General features: G+C 38.3%; 2 protein-coding genes across 2 annotated transcripts; both read right to left on the reverse strand.

The window, feature by feature from the left end:
- Nucleotides 1–4,595: 4,595 nt before the first annotated feature.
- On the reverse strand, nt 4,596–10,804 carry LOC122646375 (protein NRT1/ PTR FAMILY 8.3-like). The gene is made up of 5 exons (XM_043839927.1): nt 10,699–10,804; nt 7,637–7,742; nt 7,345–7,562; nt 6,124–6,674; nt 4,596–5,588 (listed from the first exon to the last, which is right to left on the reverse strand). Exons 1-5 carry the CDS (start codon nt 10,747–10,749, stop codon nt 4,766–4,768), a joined length of 1,749 nt encoding a protein of 582 aa, XP_043695862.1. The 5' UTR covers nt 10,750–10,804; the 3' UTR covers nt 4,596–4,765.
- A 2,312-nt stretch (nt 10,805–13,116) lies between these two features.
- LOC122646380 (protein NRT1/ PTR FAMILY 8.3-like) lies at nt 13,117–27,069 on the reverse strand. The gene is made up of 5 exons (XM_043839931.1): nt 26,914–27,069; nt 24,050–24,155; nt 23,758–23,975; nt 14,556–15,106; nt 13,117–14,034 (listed from the first exon to the last, which is right to left on the reverse strand). The coding sequence occupies exons 1-5, from the start codon at nt 26,962–26,964 to the stop codon at nt 13,212–13,214; spliced, it is 1,749 nt and encodes a 582-aa protein (XP_043695866.1). The 5' UTR covers nt 26,965–27,069; the 3' UTR covers nt 13,117–13,211.
- Nucleotides 27,070–27,403: the final 334 nt, after the last annotated feature.

A 27,403-nucleotide genomic window follows, 5' to 3' on the forward strand; every position in this document is an offset into this window, starting at 1 on the left:
TGGTTGAATGGTATATAATTTGAGATTACCATATCTAGTGGTTGAATGGTATATAATTTGATCATTATTAGCCTACATGAGTGGGAATTTGTCCTCATCACTTGTATCTTCATTTGACTTGTAACTGTTTCTGCACAGGGGGGGAGGGGTTTTGTAGGTGATTTTGTCTTGATTTTATGAATCTTGGAAACATCTTTCAGTCATATCAGTAGGTGTGTGTATAGTCTATACAGATTGTTAATCAGATAGATGGCCCTCTCTCTCTCTCTGTAAATCTCATATGTCCAGTCACCAGTTTAAATTGCTGAATTTTTTTTTTTTTGGGGCTCAGTTATGTTAGAAATAGATTTGGGGTGCTATAAAAATTGTCACAAATGAGACTTAATAGTGATGGAACAGAATAGATTATCATTGATGAATCGGTACCACATCAGCCGTATAAGACCAATACTTAGTCGATACTAGATCGGTGTTACCATGGTTTTGAGAGATAAAATAGTTTTTTTTTTTAAAAAAAAAAAAAGATATTCAAATCTAAGGGGCAAAATTGCCCGATCAAACTCATTATGTATGTTTACCCCAAAAAAAAAACACCTCCTCATGTATAGATATCGGTATCGTTTTTGGAATGGGCCTTTACCGATACCGTGAACTTAAAACATTCTCCTAATTCCTTAATTAAAAAGCACCTCCACCAAACCCAAAAATAAAACACATACACACACACAGGAGCACGGGCCCAAAGGTCCAAAACCAGCAGCCGAGAGCATGGTTTTAGTGCATAGTATCGGATCGGGTTTTTAATATTTCAGCCCTTGTCCATTCTGTTTCACCAATAGAAATATCGACCAGGTATTGGTATTGATCATCTTCAAACCCCTGCTCGGGCGATCCCATATCGATTCCTCAAACCATGGCCGATACCGTATCTCAGTATCTCACTTGAGGAAGAAGCACGAGATTTACTGAACAATTGGAATATCTGGTTTAAAGGGCAAAACACAAAAAAAAATAAAAAAAAAATCGTATATTCATCTAACGGCAAAAAGCGAATCTGCAGTTTTCAAAACTCAACGTCGTTGATGTATACAGAATATTTTATTTTCTAAATAACCGAACTTTTTTTAAAACGTATCCGAATTTTTCAAAACTCCTCCGAACTTTTCAAAACTCACTTTTTTTTTGCAAACGTACTCGAACGTTTAAAACGCTAGACAAACCTTTCTAATACGGGCGAACTATTAGTTCGCTTTTTTAAACATGCGCGAACTTTTCAAATAAAAACATTGATTGGCGAATTTTCATCCGAATTTTACCCAGGAATTGTAAACCCTGAACGAACTTTTCGTCCGCCTTTTTTAAACCCTAAAATTTAAAGTTCTCGTACCTTACAAACCCTAAAATTTTGAACTACCCATCTCTCACATCCCTCCCTCCCTCCCTCCCTCCCCTCGCTCATCAAATTCTGTTAAATCAAGTGATTTCATAGAGCATTAAGATAGATTTCAGGTCGATTGGATCAGAGAGTATATTGAGAGAGAGATTTCTGTTTTGCAATATTTCTGGTTATTGACGCAAGGAAGAAGACGACTCTTCCTTCCCTATGATTTCTTCTTTTGTCTCTTTGTTTCAGTCTTCCCTACGATTCCTTTTTTTGTCTCTTGGTTTCTCTCTCTCTCTCTTTCTCCTGCAGCAGATCCTTCCTTCATCAGTTCTTCTCCCACTTCCTCTGTTTCCAGTGCGAACCATAGAATCCTCACTTGAAGCTTCGAGCCCTAATTATTAGGGCGATTTTCATTATAATTTAGTAAACAATGGAAAAGATTGTGATTTCATCTACTGGCGACAAGCGAATCTCCAGTTTTCTCCACACGGTTTTCTCAAACGTGTACGAACTGTTTAGAACATATCCGATCTATGCAAATTATAGACGAACTTTTAGTCCTATTTTTTTCAAACTTATACGAACTTTTAGAATCGGAAGTATGTTCTTGTGCGATTTTTTGTACCCGTTTTTTAAAGACAAACGTATTTTTCAAACAAGTCGCCGAATTTTTAAAACGAATTCGAATTTTTTCACCGGACTTTTATTCCAAAATAAAAACCCTGAACTAACTTTTCATCCGAATTTTATACCCTAAACTTTTTTAACCTCTGTCAACCTAAAATCTAGGGATGTAAATGGATACAAACAACAAACCAAAAAATAATGATTTAGTTTAAATTAGTTAAATAGAGATATGGATTGAGAATTCTGGAGGAAGTGTTCTCGATGGCATCGAATCCGTTAGTATCGAGGGAATATCTCGTCCATCGATCGATCGATCGAATCGATCGTTACATCCCTAAAATCTCTCGCATCCTCTCTCCCTCTTCTAATATCTTTTTCAACAGAACTGTATGAACTAACCTCTGACTCGCCATTCTTCATCGGCTTGGCTGTAGATTTTGGGTGACCCAAAACCTCCTTCCGCCTCGCTCATCAAATTCTGTTAAATCAGGTGGTTATCGGTCGGATTTGACAGAGCATTAAGATAGATTTCAGGTCGATTAGATCAGCAATATTTCTGGTTATTGATGCAAGGAAGAAGACGACTCTTCCTTTCCTACGATTTCTTCTTTGTCTCTTGATTTCTCTCTTCTTATTCCATATATGCCCTTCCTTCTCTACTTAACCTAAATAGGGTATGGGCCTACCTGTATGCATTAGATAGACTAGTCCATTAATGGACTGAAATGGGTTGTGTTGTTGATGACAAATATAGAAACTATGGAGAAAACTATCTCCATGGTTAAAGTTTGAAAATGATTTTTTTTTTTTACCCTATACTCCTATAGTGGGGAAGATTACATGAATGTGCTAATACAACACAATAAAAAAGTAGAAAAAAAAGTAGAAAAACAAATGTAATGCTGGAATGCAGATTCCGACGTGCACCCTCTCACATAAATAGATGTGGATCAATGGATGATACTCTTAATAACACACTCGCTCATATTCTGACCAATGTGGATGATACCATTATCTACATTGCCATTGGTGTCACGTGCGGATCCCTCCCCAAATTGGCATCGTGGGGAATCTTCTCCCTATAAAAAAAATAGGGAGAAAGGTCTCTCCATATGAAAAGACACCTCTGCCCCTTGTTTTGAGGATGAGAGAGATAGACACATGGGAGTACTGATGTAGCCCACACTCTCGTACAGAAAACTATTCCCCATAAAAAAAAATATATGGTTTAATATACAATATAGTAAGTATTACATAGGGAAAAGAGAACACTGAAATGACTACCTCAACCCCTATGAAAGGCGAAAATCTCATCCCTCTTGATGCTTCCATGCATGCTCCCAAACACTGCCTTTCAAGGAATCCTCTCCCTATTACATATTAGATATTACTAAGAGTGTCAATTGGTCAGGTTATGGCTATCGATCTAGTTCCTTAACGAATTCAGCACTAAGGGGTCAGGACCAGAACTGAACCAATAAGCTAATCAATTCCAAACTTGAGATTCAGGACCATTAACTAATGGGTGGGCCGGTTCTAGTTCTTAAACGGTTCCAAGCAGTCCAAAATTTTACAAAGAAAAATCCTTAACACATTCGACGTATATTTAATAATATTATTATAAGGCACTAAATTATTTTTATTTTTTCGGTAAACCATTAAGACACTAATTTCAATCACATCAGATATGCTTAATTTTTTTTTTTTCTCAAATCATAGAACTAGTCTATATTACCTATTGTTTTGCATTAATTAATAGGGTAAATTACACGTCACCCCCTAGTTTTCAAACGAAACTCATCACCCCCTGATTTTTGAAAATACTCATCCGTCCCCCTCTCCAGTAACGGTGTTAGTATGTTGTTAGTTATTGGTGTGAAAGGACTATTTTACCCTTGTACTAAAACATTAGATTTAAATTTACAATACTACCCTTCCTTCATCTTCAAGGGTAGTTTAGGGATTTAAATTTATTTAACTAGCTAACATCACCACTTAACAGCATAAAACTAACGGTAGGGATTAATTTGTTATATTGGGGTCTAATGCAAGGGGTGACTTGAGTATTTTCAAAAATCAGGGGGTGATGTGTAATTTATCCTAATTAATTAATAAGAACACCACCATCCTCATAAGTTAGGATTAGTTTAAGGTATGTTCTTAAGTTCACATTCCCAAATGGACCTTAAATTTACAGCCAAATCTTTGATAACATAGTATATGAGACAAGTGGTACCACCCAAAATTGAAAGACTAAAAAAATAAAGGGTTTGACCTTAGCAAAGAAAAATAGGCTTCCAAGAGAGGAGTATCTACCAGCTGAAAGAAATTCAGAGAAGCAACTGAATAGGCTTCCAAGAGAGGAGTATCTACCATGAGTCCTGACATTTGAACTATGGATCCTTGACTTGCATGGGAGATGCATAAACTCCTATATTACCTGTGAATAGCCACCAGGCCACACATCTGATCCAGTTTCAAGCAATGAGAAAAGTGGAAGAGACCCAGAAAGCACAAGTAGCTGCATATTGGCAATGGCAACAAATCATCAAGCATACAGAAACACACACTATGCAAACCACTAACAAACAAAATCAGGAAATCACATACTTAGGCCATAAGTCAAAGAATAATAAATACACATTTCAGCTGGATGGAAGTTGAAACTGATAAAGACTATATACACTTTATTCATTAGGGCATGCTTTAGAAATATTTTCAGATTGATCTCCAGAATCCTGGAAAAGTAAACCACTAAGAGGCTTTCTTGGATTTATATCTTGAAGCACAAAATACATAAAGTAGAAGGTTAAAAAAGCTAAGACAAGCCAACAGCCAGAAATAATAATCAAGATGCCCCTCATTTAAGTTATCAGGTATCCATCCTGGCTTTCCATCTCTAGTTGTTACAGTTGTCACAATGGTCAAAATTAGGGAGCTTAGGTAATTCCCCAATGCAGTCGTCAGAAGTGACAATGCACTACATAAACTCCGCATGGCATCGGGTGATTGATCATAGAAGAACTCGAGCTGTCCTATGAAGGTAAAGACTTCCGCTGCCCCCACCAAGAAATATTGAGGTATTTGCCAGAAGATACTGACAGGTACCGTAACCCTATGATCAACCAAATCAAATGCTATGGCAACCTCCAACCTCTTATGCTCAACCATAGCAGCTGCTGTCATGGCTAATATTGACAAGAAGAGGCCAATACCCATCCGTTGCAATTCAGAGAAGCCTCTCTCCTTGCCTGTGAACTTTCTTGCGATTGGGACAAGGAATTTTTCATAGATGGGGACCCATATGATGACACTGATAACATCTGAAGTTGAAAGAGACGCAGCAGGAATGGTAAAGGAACCAAGAGTTCTATCCATAACCATCCCTTGTTCCACAAACATGGTGGACATCTGAGCGTAAACAGTGGAGAAGACTATGCTAGTGGCCCAGATAGGAATTATGCCTATCAGTAGCTTCAGCTCCTCCACTTGTGTAACCGTGCAGAGCCTCCATGGATTGGAGAAGTCCTCACTGTTAACGTTTCTGTCCGACAGCACAGCAGCTTTATCAAGGAACCTGCAGCAAACATGCAACTGTTTATGTTTTATGGCAAAACTTTGCTGCTAAGAAAAGAAATGGAAACCAATCATAAAAAAAGGATAGTTCAAGTAATAATGTGTGTGTGTTTTGTGTATATATATACATATATTGGAATTTGTATTACTGTGAATTTTAATGATTATTCATTGGCATATATTAAAGGAGGACATACCCAGCAGGATATCTTCAAAGATTGATCATATTCGAGAAGTCAGTTATGATAATAAAGAAAATAAAGGACAGGATAAAATTGGAAAACTTAACAAACCAGGTATTTATTCTAGAAGATTAGATTCAGATTGTCTTCAGCTGCTACACCTTTCCAAATCTAGATGTTTGCTTCTCCATTCCCTAATTTTAATGTCTTGTTGTATGAGGTGGCAGTTTGGATTCAAATTTCTTTCTTACCTTTCAATAGTTGTTCAAACACCATTAAACATAAGGCTATCTGGAGAATATAAAAAAAAAGCTCACGCTGAGAGATGCAATTAAAATGTTACAGAGAAATTACTTCAGTTTATCACTATGCTCAAGTTTCCGACTCCCTTCAATAGCAGAGCTTTTGTCTGGTAACTCATACAGGAGACTACTGTCACAAGGGACCTCCAAATTCCACTTACGTAAAGATGAGACTAAGACCTGGCACATTCTCACTAAAGGACTCCCTCCAGGTTTCTGGAATCTATAAAGGGGAGTGCCCAAAAAGAAACTTGCAATTGCAATGGCCATAAACAATGTGGGAATGCCAAATCCCAGACCCCAGCCCGCATTGTCTTGAATCCACACAATGAAACTACTTGATATGAGAGAACCAATGTTGATAGAAAAATAAAACCAATTGAAGAAAGATCCTTTCTTTAATCTTTCGACTGGATCAGTATCATCAAATTGATCTGCTCCAAATGATGAAACACAAGGCTTTATCCCACCAGTGCCCAGCGCAATCAGATAGAGACCAAAAAAGAATATGGCCTGCTCAGCTGGAGTTGCAGGTGGGCAAACAAACCCCACACAATCAGGAGGCTTGAAAACTGATGCTGACAGAGTCAATGTACTCATTCCCTTGCAATTGAGGAGGAAGGGGAATATACACACCCAAAAAAAAAAAAAGAAACCAGCATTAGTCACATAAGAAAGTATTCCAAGAAAAAAAAGAGTATTAGTCACTTAAGAAAGCATACAATGAATACCTAGAACAAACAGAAGAAGGTAAATTCACTATGAATCAAGGAATATCATCTTTAGAGAATGCTGGGCACAATGGTTGAGGATGACAAACTTCTTTGTGCCAGGAGGTAAAGCCCATTGAGGAAGATCAGTCAAGGTCCATTTTAGGAGTACAACTTGAGCCGGACTCCACCAAACATGACAGACCCAACCCAATCTTTAGAATGGGCTTGGCAGTTAAGGAGCTCAAGTCTTGTGAAAGAACCCCAACTCAACATCATGTCAGATATGGACTTAGGTTGAGAACTTGGCAAAACCAATCCTACCCAAACCCAACAGTACATATATTATTTATCACAAACTGATGGTAATGGTGTTTGGATTAGGAATCCCTTGTGCTGGACCCAGATAGGGTTAGCAATGGTTGACAGTCAAATTTGGTAGGGCCTGGGTTGGCCCTCAACCCACTGACCCTATTCATCCTATGCCTTTTCTCCAAACAAGAGAATGTTTTATACCAGTTCATGAATTAGTTAAATGAAATAAAATTTTAATTCATACATACAATGAAGTAAATTGTGGAGAAAACTGCAACTGTCCAGTATCTTCCCCAATAAGCATCAGCCAAAAAGGCTCCAATGAGGGGTGTGATATAGCAAGTGCCTTGCCAAGTGTTAACATTTCTGGCAGCAGAGACATTTCCCTCATGTAGTTTGTGGGTGAGATAAGTAACAAGATTTTTAGCAATACCATAGTAGGCCAACCGCTCAGAGCATTCGGTACCTGTAATTTACTTTAAAATAGTCATAAACTAAAATTACAAAAAACAAAGAAAGCAATTCTAAGTGTTGGAATACCTAAGATGAAGGGGCATGCTTTCCAGTTTCCAGTGTTTGTTTTTAGGATTCGATTTCCATTGATATCAACTGATCCATCTCCTGTGTACAATCCTCTATTTTGATTCTTTTATACAGAACAAACATTTGACATGGATGTGTGTAAGCAAATATATGAAGATAATGCTGGTGAAGATTATAACGATTGTCATTTGTTATATGGAGATAATATGCAACAGTTGAGGGCAAAATTTTGTGATAAGTGTTATAATTCCTAGAAACATAAATTATTTTTGTTCACAAGTGGCAATATAGTACAGAAGAAATTGGAAGTCTATACAATCGGGTTATCAAAAACAATTATAAAGTAGGAAAACTAGTTCAGATAGAGAGGAATATGACTGCAAGTTTTAACATTCTGTTTCAATGCAAACTTTATACTTTGGAAGTGGAAGTTATTTGTGGAAGGTTATAAACGTTACTTTAATATATTAAAAATTACGAAAAACTATTAAAAAATATTCTAAAGCATTGAAAATCTTGCAGAAACTTCAAAAGTAATGGAATAAATACCAACACACATAGGAATCATTTTATGAACAAGCAGCATTTTGTAATAGCTTAAGTGATATCAATAGTCAATACCAAGTGCCACATATTATTGTGAATGCCCAGTATAGACATAAGAGAAGGACTATAGCCATGATCATGAAGTAATAAAAAACTAAGAAAATAGGACATGATAAAGCAATAAATCCACATAAAGTTACAATTTGGAGTCAGTATTTCTAAAGATTCTTCAAATGTCACATCATACAATACTTACAATCCAAGTCAACTACTCGAGCCTTATAACAAATTCGGATCAGGTAGATGAAACCTGTTCCTCCATTCCACTCTGTTTAGGAGCATATCTATTGTTAACTCAGAAGCATTCAGATTTTTTCCCACCAATTCAACCCAAGTTATCAGCCTTTCACGTGTCCTTTTCATATCTTCATCCTCCACCATAAGAAACCTCACCAGTTCATTATTTCATCTCGAACCATCTCAATTGACTAGCCCTCATTTTGCCACCTAATAAAACTCTAATTGAGATGGTCCAGTTATTTGATATTTGTAACCCACCCTTTTTCGTGTATGGATTAGCTTTAAATTTTCTTTCAAAATTATTTTGTATTAAGTTTTTAAAAAATAGTCAAAATTCTATTATCATGAGAAACATACAGTAAATCCTTGATTCTTATCTATGGTACAAATCTCTGTAACTGACTGCATAATATGAAAAGTGGCTAACATAACTAGCATGTTTACTTAAAATGCCACAGGTTGCAGGTGGTCAAATGTCTGCTTAAGCCAATTAGAAGATTTGAGGAGCCCACATTAGAGAAGCTCATTGCCAGATTCTAAACATAGAAAATGGTATGACTAAGAGCAAAAACCAGTGAAACCTGTTTAAAATCCAAAACAAGACTGTGGAAAGGGATAATCAATGAAAGGAACAACCTTTCTGACTGCAATTTTTAGAAGGTGCACCTGATCGGAACATATAACATGTGTCCTGGCGCTGGATTTGAGTGAAATATTTCCAAAGTTATGAAGGAAAAAAAAAGGGGGGGGGGGGGGGCAGAGGCAACATGATAAAACCCTAAACAGTTCATGATGTTGGGATGGAATAATTGTGAACTAGAGGTACTCTTCTTCCTGCAATAAAATGGTATTGATTGATCCCAAAGGATGGCATTAATTGAAAGACAACAGCCATGCCAATGTGTGGGAAAAGTAAATAGGATGTCCAAACTTAAATCAATCCATAGATTGCCCTAAGCTAGAACAGAAGAACAATCTGGCCTGAAACATGTAGTCCTTTACAATTTCTCAAATTCCCAAAATTAATCAATAAAGTCCAATCAAATGCATGAATTATCAAGTTTTTCATGCATCTTGGTCCAATAAAAGTCAATAAATCATCAACTGAACACGTCACAGTGAAAACATGTCATCAACCCTTGGCCCCAAATCCAAGGTTTCAAAGGATTTTGATCCAATGACCATGAATCCATTGTTCCTCATGACAGCACATAAAAAGTTTCCAAATCAAAGATTCAAGTACATATAGTTTTTCTAGAACTATCGACAGAGGCCTGTGACTACCAAATCAAAACCTTCTGGATAGAATGATTGTAGAAGTCACTTCACCTTATGCCCCTTCTGAAACATTAGTGGATACTTTATAATTATGGAAAGTTACTAATATCATCTTTCATTTTAAGCTGCAGATGCCTGAAATTCATTGGATGAATAGGTATTATTAAATACCATATTCAGCTGTTGTGCTGATAAAAGAATTGGAAGTTCTATTTGGTACTAGAAACACTTCCTGCTAATTTGGCCCTCCATCAAGAATCTGGCTGCTGCTCTAATCAACAATTTTTTTCTGCTAAATTTTTCCCTCTATCACATACTAGAATTATAAAGAATAAAACAGTTATAGATATTGAATTATGAGATTCTGTTGTTATGTACAGTTTTTTTAGTATTAGTAGGAAATATTGTACTTCTTATACCCAAAGCAGGACTACCTTCTCATATTTTAAGGGCAAAAAACAACTAGTTGTGAATTTATCCATTTTAAGTGTACCAAGGATTACCACATTAACACCTTGCTAAAATATAGACTGGTCTTCTGCGCTTCAGCAAAGAACAATCTTCATTGATAGGGTAATAATAGACTAATAGTGCATAAAGGGATTTTGACAATCACAATTGGTTCACCCAATATTACAAATATCCTACCTGCAGCTTCAATAAGATGATCAGAAAGTATTTAGTGGCGGAGAAGCCAAGAACCCAATAAATCTTTTCTTCAGGGGATCATGTTAGTTAGACTTCATTTCTATTTCAGTTCATCTGGACACCATGGAAACGAGGAAGAAGCCGAGAAAGAAAAAGAAAAATTACAGAAGCAATACTTATGAATTTTTTGAGGGATTATTAAGGTTATTAATTGCATACAATCAATATGAGAAGATCCTGTGTGATAATTAAGAGAGTAACCGGGAAAGAAGATGAGTTGAGCAGACCTCTAGAAACCCTTCTTCCAAGTGGAATCTCTCCTCCAACTGAGAACCCATGGCCTGAGTACAACTGGAGATGGAGAGAGATCTTCTCTTTTTCCGTTAAGAATTCAGGGTCTCAGACTTCCAGGTTGGGTAAATGGACTCCTGAAAGAGAAGGTGTCAGACCTCTACCACGCCAATTGTTTATGCCTCTGTGGCCACTTCACTGTGCAGTAATTGTGCAGCCACAAACTCTATAGCCAACTAAAAAGAATCTTAAGGGTGGTTTGTTTACTGAATTGCCCTTAAGATGCTTCTTTTTAATCAGCCGCACAAAGAGAAGGTTGACCTCTACTACGCCAATTATTTTGTCTTGATTTTATGAACCTTGGAAACATCTTTCAGTCATATCAGTAGGTGTTTGTATAGTCTATACAGATTGTTAATCAGATAGATGGCCTGTAAATCTCATATGTCCAGTCACCAGTTTAAATTGCTATATTTTTTTTTGGGCACAGTTATGTTAGAAAGAGATTTGGGGTGCCATAAAAACTTATAGTGATGGAACAGAATAGATTATCATTGATGAATCGGTAACGGATCAGCCGTACAAGACCAATACTTAGTCGATACTAGATCGGTGTTACCATGGTTTTGGGAGATGAAATAGTTAAAAAAAAGATATTCAAATCTAAGGGGTAAAATCGTCCAATCAAACTCATTATGTATGTTTACCTAAAAAAAAAAACACCTCATCACGTATAGATATCGGTATCATTTTTGGAATGGACCTTGACCGATACCGTGATTAAAAAGCACTGCCAGCAAACCCAAAAAAAAACACACACAGAGGAACACGGGTACATTTTCAGGGTCCAAAACCAGCGACTGAGACGATGGTTTTAGTGCATAAGATTGGATTGGGTTTTTAATATTTCAGCCCTTGTTCATACTATTTCACCGATAGAAATATCGACTAGGTATCGGTATTTATCATTTTCAAAGCTCTGCTCAAACGATCCCATATCGATTCCTCAAACCATGGCCGATACCGTATCTCAATATCTCACTTGAGGAAGAAGCACGAGATTTCCTGAACAATTGGAATATCTAGTTTAAAGGGAAAAACACACCAAAAAAAAAAATATCCTGTATATGGGATTGCAGTTTTCAAAACTCAACGTCGATGATGCGTACAGAATATTTTATTTTCCACATATCCCAACTTTTTAAAAGCATATCCGAATTTTTCAAAACTCTTCCGACCTTTTCAAAACCCACACGGTTTTTTGCAAATGTACTCGAACGTTTAAAACACTAGACAAACCTTTCTAATACAGGCGAACTATTAGTCCGCTTTTTTCAAACATACACGAACTCTTCAAATGAAAACCATTTTGTTGACGAATTTTTCATCCGATTTTTAGGGTCAAACGAAATTTTCAACCGAACTTTAACCAGGGATTGTAAACCCTGAACGAACTTTTCGTCCGACTTTTTTAAACCCTAAAATTTAAAGTTCTGGCACCGTACAAACTCTAAAATTTTGAACTGCCCATCTCTCACATCCCTCCCTCCCATCGCTCATCAAATTCTGTTAAATCAAGTGATTTGATAGAGCATTAAGATAGATTTCAGGTCGATTGGATCAGAGAGTATTGAGAGAGAGAGATTTCTGTTTTGCAATATTTCTGGTTATTGACACAAGGAAGAAGAAGACGACTCTTCCTTCCCTACGATTTATTCTTTTGTCTCTTGGTTTCTCTCTCTCTTTCACCTGCAGCAGATCCTTCATCAGTTCTCCCACTTCCTCTGTTTGAGTATTTTCAAAAACTAAGGGGTGATTTGAGTTTCGTTTGAAAATCAGGGGGTGACGTGTAATTTACCCTAATTAATAAGTAGGAACACCACCATCCTCATAAGTTACGATTAGTTTAAGGTATGTTTTTAAGTTAACATTCCCAAATAGACCTTAAATTTACAGCCAAATCTTTGATAACATAGTATATGAGACAAGTAGTGCCAGCCAAAATTGAAAGACTAAAAAAATAAAGGGTTTGACCTTAGCAAAGAAAAATAGGCTTCCAAGAGAGGAGTATCTACCAGCTGAAAGAAATTCAGAGAAGCAACTGAATAGGCTTCCAAGAGAGGAGTATCTACCATGAGTCCTGAAATGTGAACTATGGATCCTTGACTGTGCATGGGAGATGCACAAACTCATATATTACCTGTGAATAGCCACCAGGCCACACATCTGATCTAGTTTCAAGCAATGAAAAAAGTGGAAGAGACCCAGAAAGCACAAGTAGCTGCATATGGGCAATGGCAACACATCATCAAGCATACAGAAACACACACTATGCAAACCACTAACAAACAAAATCAGGAAATCACACATTTAGGCCATAAGTCAGAATAATAAATACACATTTCAGCTGGATGGAAGTTGAAACTGATAAAGACTATATGCTTTATTCATCAGGGCATGCTTTAGAATGTTTTCAGAATGATCTCCAGAATCCTGGAAAAGTAAACCACTAAGAGGCTTTCTTGGATTTATATCTTGAAGCACAAAATACATAAAGTAGAAGGTTAAAAAAACTAAGACAAGCCAACAGCCAGAAGTAATAATCAAGATGCCCCTCATTTAAGTTATCAGGTATCCATCCAGGCTTTCCACCTCTAGTTGTTACACTTGTCACAATGATCAAAATTAGGGAGCTTAGATAATACCCCAATGCAGTTGTCAGAAGTGACAAGGCACTACATAAACTCCGCATGGCATCGGGTGATTGATCATAGAAGAACTCGAGTTGTCCAATGAAGGTAAAGACTTCCCCTGCCCCCACCAAGAAACATTGAGGTATTTGCCAGAAGATACTGATAGGTACCGGAACCCTATGATGAACCAAATCAAATGCTATGGCAACCTCCAACCTCTTACGCTCAACCATGGCAGCTGCTGTCATGGCTAATATTGACAAGAGGAGGCCAATACCTATTCGTTGCAATTCAGAGAAGCCTCTCTCCTTGCCTGTGAACTTTCTTGCGATTGGGACAAGGAATTTTTCATAGATGGGGACCCATATGATAACACTGATAACGCCTGAAGTTGAAAGAGATGCAGCAGGAATGGTAAAAGAACCAAGAGTTCTATCCATAACCATCCCTTGTTCCACAAACATGGTGGACATCTGAGCGTAAACAGTGGAGAAGAGTATGCTAGTAGCCCAGATAGGAAATATGCCTATCAGTAGCTTTAGCTCCTCCACTTGTGTAACCGTGCAGAGCCTCCATGGATTGGAGAAGTCCTCACTGTTAACATTTCTGTCTGACAGCACAGCAGCTTTATCAAGGAACCTGCAGCAAACATGAAGTTGTTAATATTTTATGGCAAAACTTTGCTGCCAAGGAAAGAAATGGAAACCAATCATAAAAAAAGGATAGTTCAAGTAATAGTGTGTGTGTGTGTATATACATATATTGGAATTTGTATTACTGTGAATTTTAATGATTATTCATTGGCATAGATGAAAGGAGGACATACTCAACAGGATATCTTCAAAGATTGATCATATTCGAGAAGTCAGTTATGATAATAAAGAAAATAAAGGACAAAATTGGAAAACCTAACAAACCAGGTATTTATTCTAGAAGATTAGATTCAGATTGTCTTCAGCTGCTAAACCTTTCCAAATCTAGATGTTTGCTTCTCCATTCCCTAATCTTAATGTCTTGTTGCATGAGGTGGCAGTTTACGTTCAAATTTCCTTCTTACCTTTCAATAGTTGTTCAAACACCATTAAACATAAGGTTATCTGGCGAATATAAAAAAATAGCTCACGCTGAGAGATGGAATAAAAATGTTACAGAGAAATTACTTCAGTTTATCACTATGCTCAAGTTTCCGACTCCCTTCAATAGCAGAGCTCTTGTCTGGTAACTCATACAGGAGACTACTGTCACAAGGGACCTCCAAATTCCACTTACGTAAAGATGAGACTAAGACCTGGCACATTCTCACTAAAGGACTCCCTCCAGGTTTCTGGAATCTATAAAGGGGAGTGCCCAAAAAGAAACTTGCAATTGCAATGGCCATAAACAATGTGGGAATGCCAAATCCCAGACCCCAGCCTGCATTGTCTTGAATCCACACAATGAAACTACTTGATATGAGAGAACCAATGTTGATACAAAAATAAAACCAATTGAAGAAAGATCCTTTCTTTATTCTTTCGACTGGATCAGTATCATCAAATTGATCTGCTCCAAATGATGAAACACAAGGCTTTATCCCACCAGTGCCCAGCGCCATCAGATAGAGACCAAAGAAGAATATGGCCTGCTCAGCTGGAGTTGCAGGTGGGCAAACAAACCCCACACAAGTAGGAGGCTTGAAGACTGATGCTGACAGAGTCAATGTACTCATTCCCTTGCAATTGAGGAGGGGGAATATACACACCAAAAAAAAGAAACCAGCATTAGTCACATAAGAAAGTATTCCAAGAAAAAAAAGAAGATTAGTCACTTAAGAAAGCATACAATGAATACCTAGAACAAACAGAAGAAGATAAATTCACTATGAATCAAGGAATATCATCTTTAGAGAATGCTGGGCACAATGGTTGAGGATGACAAACTTCTTTGTGCCAGGAGGTAAAGCCCATTGAGGAAGATCGGTCAAGGTCCATTTTAGGAGTAAAACTTGAGCCGGACTCCACCAAACATGACAGACCCAACCCAATCTTTAGAATGAACTTGGCACTTAAGGAGCTCAAGTCTTGTGAAAGAACCCCAACTCAACATCATGTCAGATATGGACTTAGATTGAGATCTTGGCAAAACCAATCCAACCCAAACCCAACAATACATATATTATTTATCATAAACTGATGGTTATGGTGTTTGGATTAGGAATCCCTTGTGCTGGACCCATATAGGGTTAGTGTTAGAATATATGGGCCGGAATACCGTAGGGGTATTCTGGTCCTTTTTCCCACTTTTCTCCCACTTTCTCCCTCTTTATTTTCTGTTTTTATTATTCTGTAATTTGCCTTTTATTTCTGTATTTTTCCCCTTGTCGATCTCTATTAGAATAGACAAGGGGAGCACTCCTAGTTTGACTAGGAGTGTGCATTCCCAGTTGTTTCTATTTCTGTTATTAGCACTCCTACTTTGATTAGGAGTTGTACTCTTTGATTCTATTACTATAAATAAAGGGCTAAGTGATAGGATTAATCACTTAAGCATTAATCAACTAGTTATTCTCTCAACATGGTATCACAGCCACGATTGATCTAACCTAAATTTTTTTTCCCCACCCTCCCATCGTGTTCTCTTCTCTTTGCCCTCTCTCTCGATCTCTTTTCTCTTTCTTCTCCTTGCTTCTTCTCCTTATCTAAGGGCAGCACTGCAGAGGTGATCTTATGATCTAGTTGCTGCCCCTTCTCACCTCTTTTTTTTCCTAATTCATGACCTAATTTTCCTGTTCGATGGCTGCTGCTGGTTCCCTCTTGCGGAAATTAGAGCTTCCAAATTTTATTGCAGATCAGGCCTGAGTTTATTGGGACTGCTTCTCCCTATATTGGAGCACTTCTGCGACACTGGACTGCTGTTTTCCAGCCTCATATTGGTACTGAAGACCCCTTCTCCCATTCGATCTCTTATTTCAGGGTTTTCCTACAACAAAACCCTGAGCCTTATCGATATTGGGATTAGGGCTGATTACAGTTGCTGTTTCTTTTTGGTTTTATTCTTCATCCAAAGACATACCCTGCAGGCTCTTGGACTGATTCACCTGGCTTCATCTGCAGCATAGTTTTTTGGTTTACTCTCCCCCCATCGATTGCTCTTTTTTTTGGGTTTCTTCCAAACCCTAACTTAATCAATATTGGGGAGGGCTCCTTGTTTGCTGCTAGTTTTTTGGGTGGTGTGTTTTCCATCCCTGGTTTGGCTTCTTCAGTGGCTTTCTCTGCTGATCAGCTCCTCTCTGCACTATGGGTGACTCCACTGATATCTCCACTGCCACATCTGATCAGGTTACCAATGACAAGTCTGATTTTCGTGATCTCCACCCTAACCCTATCAAGTTAGACGGCAGCAACTATCTTCTATGGTCTCGATCAGCCTCTTTTGCTATTGCTGGTCGTGGCCTCACTGATTATATTGATGGGATTATTCCTATGCCGACTACCCCTGGTGCTGCCCGGACTAAATGGCTAGCCCACAATGGTCTTCTTATGTCCTATTTGGTTGGTTCTATGACTTCAGATCTTGCACAGGGTTTTCTTTTACTTGATACGGCTTCTCAGATTTGGGCAGAATGTAAGGAGACATATGGGCAGCTTGGTAATGATGCTCAGGTTTATGAGCTTCGCAAGAAGGTTCTTCATACTACTCAAGGGGACCTAACTGTGTCTAAATATTATGCCACTCTCCGCAGCCTCTGGCAGCAATTGGACCATTTTTCAGATTATCACCCTGATACCGCTGCCAACATAGTTGCATATAAGAAGCATGTTGACAAGATTCGGGTTTATGACTTCTTGGCTGGGTTGAATGTTGAATATGACCAGATACGTGTTCAGGTGTTGGGCCATTCACCTTTTCCCACACTTAAACAATCCTATGCCCTGGTCTCTTCAGAAGAAAACCGCAGGGCTGCTATGTTACATCCTCCTGTTCGGACAGATCGGCTCTCTAGACTGCTGCCCCTATTGGCATAGTTCAAAATCTCGCGAAATCTCGATTGAGATTTCGGAAATTTCGGATATTTCGACCTCCTCGAAACGAAATGCCACCTCGAATAAAAAATATACAAAAATTCGATCGAAATTTCGACCGAGACTGAGAAACAGCTCTGGTTTTGCACTTTTGCTTGGTTTTTGAAGGTTTTTGCTCATTTCTTCTCCATACTTCCACTTCCCACTTGAATCCTTGCCGCATCTACACCGGAATCACTTGGAGAACAAACTTCTTAGCACATCTGTGAAGCCTTTCCACTATTCCAGGTAAAACCATATTCTCAAAATTGAATTTTTTTAGGGAAATGCATGATCAACATGTTTGTTTGTGATGAAATAAATATATGTTAGACACCGGAAGCCGATCTACGACTTCACGGTGTCGAAATTTTTTTTTGGTATATATATTATTTATTTATTTTTCTGCTTCAAAAATTGGATTTATTTACAACAAAAATAAAAAAATAATAGGGGTTATGTATATTGTATGGTGATGAATTAAATATATGCTAGACACCATTGGCCGATCTACGGCCTCATGGTGTCAAAAATATTTTTCTGCCAATAATTAATTATTTTAATTTTCGGAAATTATAAAAAATATTTAAAATTTTCAAAAAAATAGCAAAAAAAAAGAAAAAATATGAGGTTTTTGTTTTAAAATTACTGAAAAATATCAAAATAAATTGTACATACTTCTTATTTGTTGCCCATTTACATATCTTTTCGATTTTGTTGTGCTAGGCCAATAATTATTTGAAAAATATTTAAAAAAATCATTTTTAAATATGAGAAAAATATGAGGGTTAGGGGAAAAATACAAAATAGCTAGAAGTAAATTCTACATGTTGTTTTATTGCTGCCCATTTGCATAAAATTTTGGTTTTGTTGTGCTAGGCCAATATTTATGTGAAAAATATTTTTAAAAATTGTTTTTAAATATGAGAAAAATATGAGGGTTAGGGGAAAAATACTAAATAGTTATATACTTATATGCTTATCGAGTGGGCATTTCCGTGCCCCATCTTTTCATGTAGACAGCAGTCCATCTCCAGCACAATCAGAGCATGGTTCATCTCATTCACATCCATATGGCGAAGGGCATTCTGGGCAGTACCCTTGGGGGCAGCAGCCTATATCTTTTCCATCCATTCCCAGTTTTGAGTATGACTCCCACTCACAGGGATATAGTGGATCGTCTTTTGTGGATGACTTCTTTTCCTACCCTGGCTACCCAACCCACCAGCCGCAGCCGTACAACCCGTACATGCTCCCAGAGCCGTCATATGACTCATATCATAGTGGATCAGTGGGTAGTACTTCTTCACAGTTTGGTGACCTATATCCTAGGATAGGTTACCTTCAGCATGTTGATGATACAGTTTACATGGCCACTGTGGATGAATACACTCGCTTCTTCTCCCATGCTATGACGTGGCATGCATTTGTCCTACAATCGGAGAGCAATACACGTCAGCTCCAGCGGACCATGAGTGGGGTTGATCCTGGACGACAGAGTAGTTATTATTAGCGAATTTGTAAACATTTGAGATGAATGATGACTAGTTGACTACTTGACTTGTAGCCTTGTAGGGGACAATTGGGGATATTGACATATTGTGATTTGGAATGTTTGATATCATCTTCTTAAATCTTAACTCTTAAGTTGTTATTTGTTAACTTGTTATTGACTTGATGTCTTATGTACTTAATATTATGATTTATGCCTTAACTTATGAGTCATTATGTTTCCAACTTAGTTCCAAGTCAATTTACTTGTTTAATGTACAATGTGTATGTGTAAATGTGTAATTAACTAAGTTATACACTTATACATTAGGGTTCGACCGTACGTTGCTAATCAATGGTGTACATCCAAAACACCATTTTGGGTGACTATTTTTGCAATTTGAATATTTAAATGTGTTTATATAGCCTAAAATAGGGTTTCCATGAAGTTTCAGGCCTTAACTTGGCCTAAAACCCACCGAAATGACCTATCGAAACATACCAGAAAAAACTACAATATTTCGACAGAAATATCCGAAATTTCGAATATTTCGGATATTTCGGTCAGCCTAAAATACCGAAACGAAATGAGTTCTCGAACTATGCCTATTGGTACGTTATCTGTTGGTAGTTCTACTTCCAGTCCTATTACATGTGACCACTGTCACAAGCCTTATCACACCAAGGACAAATGCTGGAAGCTTCATGGGAAATCGGCTGACTTTGAAGCCAAGCGGGCTGCCAAGAAAAAACCTAAGAGCAAGGTACATCAATCTGAATCTGTTGCTACAGCCCCAGCTACGGACATTGGTCTATCCCAGGATGATCTACAGGCTTTCCTGCGTGTACTAAGGTCTTCCGCTGCTGCGGCCTCTACTACTTCCGCTGCTACTGCCAATTCCTCGGCTCCTTCAGGTTCTTATTTTGCCCGGTCAGGTATCCCTTTTGGTGGTCATTGTGCTTCTGTAGCTTCCCATCCCTGGATAATTGATTCCGGAGCTACGGATCACATGACTGGCTCTTCTAGCTTATTTTATACATACTCTCCTACTTCTGGGAAAGACAAGGTCAAAGTGGCTGATGGTTCCCTTTCCTCTATCTCTGGAAAAGGGATCATCAACTGCACTTCAAACCTCCCTTTGTCTTCTGTTTTGCATATCCCTAATTTTACTACTAACCTCCTTTCCATTAGTAGTATTACTCGTGATCTTAACTGCAAGGTAACCTTTTTTCCTTCCCATTGTGTTTTTCAGGATCTGGCGTCTGGGAAGACGATTGGATTGGGTAAAGTTCACGGTGGGCTGTATCTGCTTGATGATGGTCATCTCTCTCCACCGGTAACTTCTCCACTACATCAGAACTCCTTGGTCTCTTCTGAACTGTACAAATGGCACTCTAGATTAGGTCACCCTCCATTAGGAATTTTAGCACATTTATTTCCTTCTTTAGTCACCAAATGTAATAAGGATAACTTTTTTTGTGAAGCTTGTGTTCTGGCCAAACAGACACATGCAACTTTTTCTTTATCAAATAAAAGGAGTTCTTCTTGTTTTAATATGGTGCATTCGGATGTTTGGGGACCTAATCGTAAGACCTCTATTTCTGGCCACCGTTGGTTTGTCTCATTTATTGATTGTCATTCTCGTAATACTTGGATTTATCTTCTTCAGTCTAAAAACCAAGTTTTTTCTTGCTTTCAACATTTTCATAAAATGATCCAGACCCAATTCCAGGCCACTCTTAAGGTTTTACGGAGTGATAATGGCACTGAATATAAAGAATCCCAATTTCAATAGTACCTTGCTGATCATGGGATTATACATCAGACTAGTTGTGTTGATACCCCAGCCCAAAACGGTGTGGCTGAAAGAAAGAATCGCCACTTTTTGGAAGTGGCCAGAGCTTTAATGTTTGCTCGCCATGTTCCATCCCAATATTGGGGTGATGCTGTTCTCACTGCAGCTTACCTTATTAATAGGTTACCTTCACGGGTTCTGGATTCCCGTAGCCCCGCTGACCTTTACTTAGTGATTCCTCTTTTGTGGTCCCTCCCAAGGTCTTTGGTTGTGTCTGTTATGCTAGGGATACTCATTCCCCTGGCAAACTTGAACCCCGAGGGTTGAGGTGTATTTTTTTGGGTTATTCTCTAACCCAGAAAGGTTACAAGCGTTACCACCCTCCTACCCGTCGTACTATGGTCAGTATGGATGTGGTTTTCCATGAAACCCTTTCCTATTATTCTTCCCCGCCTCTTCAGGGGGAGCACTCTAGTGAAGATGTGGTTCATCCTCTTAGGTTTCCCTTCCCAGCATCACCTATAGCCACCAACCAGCCTCCCATAACTGCTGTTTAGCCTCCCGAGGTTGCTGTCCAGCCTCCCATGGCTGCTGCCTAGCCTCCAGTGGCTGCTGTCCAGCCTCCCGAGGCTGCTGTTCCTTCACCTGGGGGGATTCTAATACAAGGAGAGACCTTGGAAATAGGTGGTGGTAATGTTCCTACTGGGGGAGCCGACTCCAAGACGAGGACCATTCGTAACTTTCGGAGGACCATTGACAATTCCACCATTCTCACTTATAACCGGAGATGTTCTAACAGAGGGCAGAATCGTCCACTGCAAGATCGATACCCATCCCATTGCCGCCTCAGGATCCAGATCCTCCTCCTAGTGAGCCCTCCTCTTCTCGATCTACCCATCGCACATTGCAAAGGTACCAGGACCTGCACTTTACATCCTATTTCCCGTTTTGTTTCTTATAGTTCTCTTTCTCCTTCTTTTCGTACTTTTGTTTCCTCCCTTTCTTCTGTTTCCATTCCTAAAAATTGGCAGGAAGCATCTACAGATGGGAAGTGGAAGGCAGCAATGTTGGAAGAAATGAGAGCATTGAACAAAAACAATACGTGGGATCTTGTAGCTCTTCCTCCAGGAAAAAAACCAGTGGGTTGGAAATGGGTGTTTGTGGTCAAGCAGAAGGCAGATGGTACAGTGGATCGGTACAAGGCACGTCTAGTTGCTAAAGGCTTCACTCAGACATATGGCATTGACTACCAAGAGACTTTCGCACCAATTGCAAAACTCAATACTGTCAGGGTATTGCTATCCTGTGCTGTGAACCTTGGATGGGATCTTCAGCAGTTGGATGTGAAGAATGCCTTCCTCCATGGTGAACTAAAAGAAGAGGTATATATGGACATTCCTCCAGGTTTTTCAAGTCCTGCTACCAAGGGTAAGGTTTGTCAACTGAAGCGTGCACTCTATGGCTTGAAGCAGTCACCAAGAGCTTGGTACGGTAGATTTCACAGGGCTATGCTTTCAGTGGGCTACCAGCAAAGCAACGTTGATCATACCTTGTTCATCAAACGTATGGGTGATAGGGTTACTCTCCTCATAGTTTATGTTGATGATATTGTAGTGACCGGCAATGATGGTGATGAGATAAAAAGGTTGAAACTGTTTCTTGGCCGTGAGTTTGAAATTAAGGATCTGGGGACTCTAAAATATTTTCTAGGGATAGAGGTTGCTCGCTCTTCAAAGGGCATATTTCTGTCTCAGAGAAAGTATGTCCTGGATCTACTATCTGAAACTGGGCTGCTAGGGTGTCATCCTTCAGACACTCCCATAGAAGCTACGACAAGACTCAAGGAGAAAGAAGGCACACCAGTTGACAAAGGTCGTTATCAGCGGTTGGTCGGCAAACTTATCTACCTATCTCACACTCGGCCAGACATTGCCATTGCAGTTAATATGGTCAGCCAGTTTATGCATAACCCTTATTCTTCTCATATGGAGGTGGTTCATCGCATCTTACGATACTTGAAGCCTGCTCCGGGACAAGGAATTCTTTTATCTTCCAATGGTCATCTGAAGGTTGAAGCATACACTGATGCAGATTGGGCTGGTTCATGTGATCGGAAGTCCATCTCTGGATATTGCTCTTTTGTAGGAGGTAACCTCGTCACCTGGCGTAGTAAGAAATAGAATGTGGTGGCTAGGTCCAGTGCTGAGGCTGAATTCCGTGCGATGGCGCATGGCATCTGTGAATTGTTGTGGCTTAAAGGGTTGTTGCAAGATGTTGGGGTTGCTGTCCAACTTCCTATGATGTTATATTGTGACAATAAGGCTGCCATAAGCATCGCTCATAATTCTGTCCAACATGATCGTACAAAACATGTGGAGGTAGACCGACATTTCATCAAGGAGATACTTGAAGCTGGACTAATCTGTGTTCCCTATGTGAAGTCTACTGATCAACTGGCTGATGTGTTCACAAAGGGTCTGAGTGGCAAAGTGTTTCGTCCTTTTCTAGCCAAGTTGGGCATGTGCCACATCTTTACACCAACTTGAGGGGGAGTGTTAGAATATATGGGCCAGAATACCGTAGGGGTATTCTGGTCCTTTTTCCCACTTTATCTCCCACTTTCTCCCTCTTTATTTTCTGTTTTTATTATTCTGTAATTTGCCTTTTATTTCTGTATTTTTCCCCTTGTCGATCTCTATTAGAATAGACAAGGGGAGCACTCCTAGTTTGACTAGGAGTGTGCATTCCTAGTTGTTTCTATTTCTGTTATTAGCACTCCTACTTTGATTAGGAGTGGCACTCTTTGATTCTATTACTATAAATAAAGGGCTAAGTGATAGGATTAATCACTTAAGCATTAATCAACTAGTTATTCTCTCAACAGTTAGCAATGGTTGACAGTCAAATTTGGTAGGGCCTGGGTTGGCCCTCAACCCACTGACCCTATTCATCCTACGCCTTTTCTCCAAACAAGAGAATGTTTTATACCAGTTCATGAATTAGTTAAATGAAATAAAATTTTAATTCATACATACAATGAAGTAAATTGTGGAGAAAACTGCAACTGTCCAGTATTTTCCCCAATAAGCATCAGCCAAAAAGGCTCCAATGAGGGGTGTGATATAGCAAGTGCCTTGCCAAGTGTTAACATTTCTGGCAGCAGAGACATTTCCCTCATGTAGTTTGTGGGTGAGATAAGTAACAAGATTTTTAGCAATACCATAGTAGGCCAATCGCTCACAGCATTCGGTACCTGTAATTTACTTTAAAATAGTCACAAACTAAAATTACAAAAAACAAAGAGAGCAATTCTATGTGTTGGAATACCTAAGATGAAGGGGCATGCTTTCCAGTTTCCAGTGTTTGTTTTTAGGATTCGATTTCCATTGATATCAACTGATCCATCTCCTGTGTACAATCCTCTATTTTGATTCTTTTATACAGAACAAACATTTGACATGGATGAGTGTAAGCAAATATAAGAAGATAATGCTGTTGAAGATTATAACGATCGTCATTTGTTATATGGGGATAATATGCAACAGTTGAGGGGCAAAATTTTGTGAAAAGTGTTATAATTCCTAGAAAAATAAATTATTTTTGTTCACAAGTGGCTATATAGTACAGAAGATATTGGAAGTCTATACAATCGGGTTATCAAAAACAATTACAAAATAGGAAAACTAGTTCAGATAGAGAGGAATATGACAGCAAGTTTTAACATTCTGTTTCAATGCAAACTTTATACCTTGGAAGTGCAAGTTATTTGTGGAAGGTTATAAACGTTACTTTAATATATTAAAAATTACGAAAAAACTACTAAAAAATATTCTTAAGCATTGAAAATCTTGCAGAAACTTCAAAAGTAATGGAATAAATACCAACACAAATAGGAATCATTTTATGAACAAGCAGCATTTTGTAATAGCTTAAGTCATATCAATACTAAATACCAAGTGCCACATATTATTGTGAATGCCCAGTATAGACATAAGAGAAGGACTATAGCCATGATCATGAAGTAATAAAAATCTAAGAAAATAGGACATGATAAAGCAATAAATCCACATAAAGTTACAATTTGGAGTCAGTATTTCTAAAGATTTTTCAAATGTCACATCATACAATACTTACAATCTAAGTCAACTAATCAAGCCTTATAACAAATTTGGATCAGGTAGATGAAACCTGTTCCTCCATTCCACTCTGTTTAGGAGCATATCCATTGTTAACTCAGAAGCATTCAGATTTTTTCCCACCAATTCAACCCAAGTTATCAGCCTTTCACGTGTCCTTTTCATATCTTCATCCTCCACCATAAGAAACCTCACCAGCTCATTATTTCATCTCAAACCAACTCAATTAACTAGCCCTCATTTTGCCACCTAATAAACTCTAATTGAGATGGTCCAGTTATTTGATATTTGTAACCCACCCTTTTTCGTGTATGGATTAGCTTTAGATTTTCTTTCACAATTAATTTGTATTAAGTTTTAAAAAAATACTCAAAATTCTATTATCATGAGAAACATACAATTAACCCTTGATTCATATCTATGGTACAAATCTCTGTAACTGACTGCATAATGTGAAAAGTGGCTAACATAACTAGCATGTTTACTTAAAATGCCACAAGTTGCAGGAGGTCAAATGTCTGCTTAAGCCAACTAGAAGATTTGAGGGACCCACATTAGAGAAACTCATTGCCAGATTCTAAACATGAAAATGGTATGACTAAGAGCAAAAAACAGTGAAACTTGTTTCCAAAATAAGACTGTGGGAAGGGATAATCAATGAAAGGAACAACCTTTCTGACTGCAATTTTTACAAGGTGCACCTGATTGGAACATATAACATGTATCCTGGTGCTGGATTTGAGTGAAATATTTCCAAAGTTATGAAGGAAAAAAAAAAGGGGGGGGCAGAGGCAACATGATAAAACCCTAAACAGTTCATGATGTTGGGATGGAATAATTGTGAACCAGAGGTACTCTTCTTCCTGCAATAAAATGGTATTGATTGATCCCAAAGGATGGCATTAGTTGAAAGACAACAGCCATGCCAAAGTGTGGGAAAAGTAAATAGGATGTCCAAACTTAAATCAATCCATAGATTGCCGTAAGCTAGAACAGAAGAACAATCTGGCCTGAAACATGTAGTCCTTTACAATTTCTCAAATTCCCAAAATTAATCAATAAAGTCCAATCAAAGGCATGAATTATCAAGTTTTTCATGCATCTTGGTCCAATAAAAGTCAATAAATCATCAACTGAACACGTCACAGTGAAAACATGTCATCAACCCTTGGCCCCAAATCCAAGGTTTCAAAGGATTTTGATCCAATGACCATGAATCCATTGTTCCTCATGACAGCACATAAAAAGTTTCCAAATCAAAGATTCAAGTACATATAGTTTTTCTAGAACTATCGACAGAGGCCTGTGACTACCAAATCAGAACCTTCTGGATAGAATGATTGTAGAAGTCACTTCACCTTATGCCCCTTCTGAAACATTAGTGGATACTTTATAATTATGGAAAGTTACTAATATCATCTTTCATTTTAAGATATTGAATTATGAGATTCTGTTGTTATGTACAGTTTTTTTTAGTATTAGTAGGAAATATTGTACTTCTTATACCCAAAAGCAGGACTATCTTCTCATATTTTAAGGGCAAAAAACCAACTAGTTGTGAATTTATCTATTTTAAGTGTAGAAAGGATTACCACATTAACACCTAGCTAAAATATAGACTGGTCTTATGCGCTTCAGGAAAGAACAATCTTCATTGATAGGGTAATAATAGTGCACAAAGGGATTTTGACAATCACAATTGGTTCACCCAATATAACAAATATCCTACCTGCAGCTTCAATAAGATGATCAGAAAGTATTCAGTGGCGGAGAAGCCAAGAGCCCAATAAATCTTTTCTTCAGGGGCTCATGTTAGTTAGACTTCATTTCTATTTCAGTTCATCTGGACACCATGGAAACGAGGAAGAAGCCCAGAGAGAAACAAACCCCCCCCCCCCCCAAACATAAACAAAAAAAGAAAAAGCAAAATTGCAAAAGAAATACTTATGAATTTTTTGAGGGATTGTTAAGGTTATTAATTCCATACAATCAATATGAGAAGATCCTGTGTAATAATTAAGAGAGTAACCGGGAAAGGAGATGAGTTGAGCAGACCTCTAGAAGCCCTTCTTCCAAGAGGAATCTCTCCTCCAACTGAGAACCCATGGTCTGAGTACAACTGAAGATGGAAAGGTCTTCTCTTTCTTCGTTAAGAGTTCAGGGTCTCAGACTTCCAGGTTGGGTAATGGAGTACTGAAGGAGAAGGTTGACCTCTACTACACCAATTGTCTGTGCCTCTGTGGCCACTTCACTGTGCAGTAATTGTGCAGCCACAAACTCAATAGCCAACTAAAAAATTCTTAAGGGTGGTTTGTTAATTTAATCACGTAATGTGTTTACTGAATTGCCCTTAAGATGCTTCTTTGTAATCAGCCGCACAAAGAGGTGGCCACAGGGTTGACTGGAATCCTACATAATCAGACAAGAATGTGATACTCCACCAAAGATTCTCTCCCCTGCAGTTCTTCAGTCCTCCTTCAGTTCTTCTCCCACTTCCTCTGTTTCGAGTGCAAACCATAGAATCCTCACTTGAACCTTCAAGGAG

The sequence above is a fragment of the Telopea speciosissima genome, chromosome 11, assembly GCF_018873765.1.
Source record: "Telopea speciosissima isolate NSW1024214 ecotype Mountain lineage chromosome 11, Tspe_v1, whole genome shotgun sequence".
In the NCBI taxonomy this organism is placed as follows: domain Eukaryota; kingdom Viridiplantae; phylum Streptophyta; class Magnoliopsida; order Proteales; family Proteaceae; genus Telopea; species Telopea speciosissima.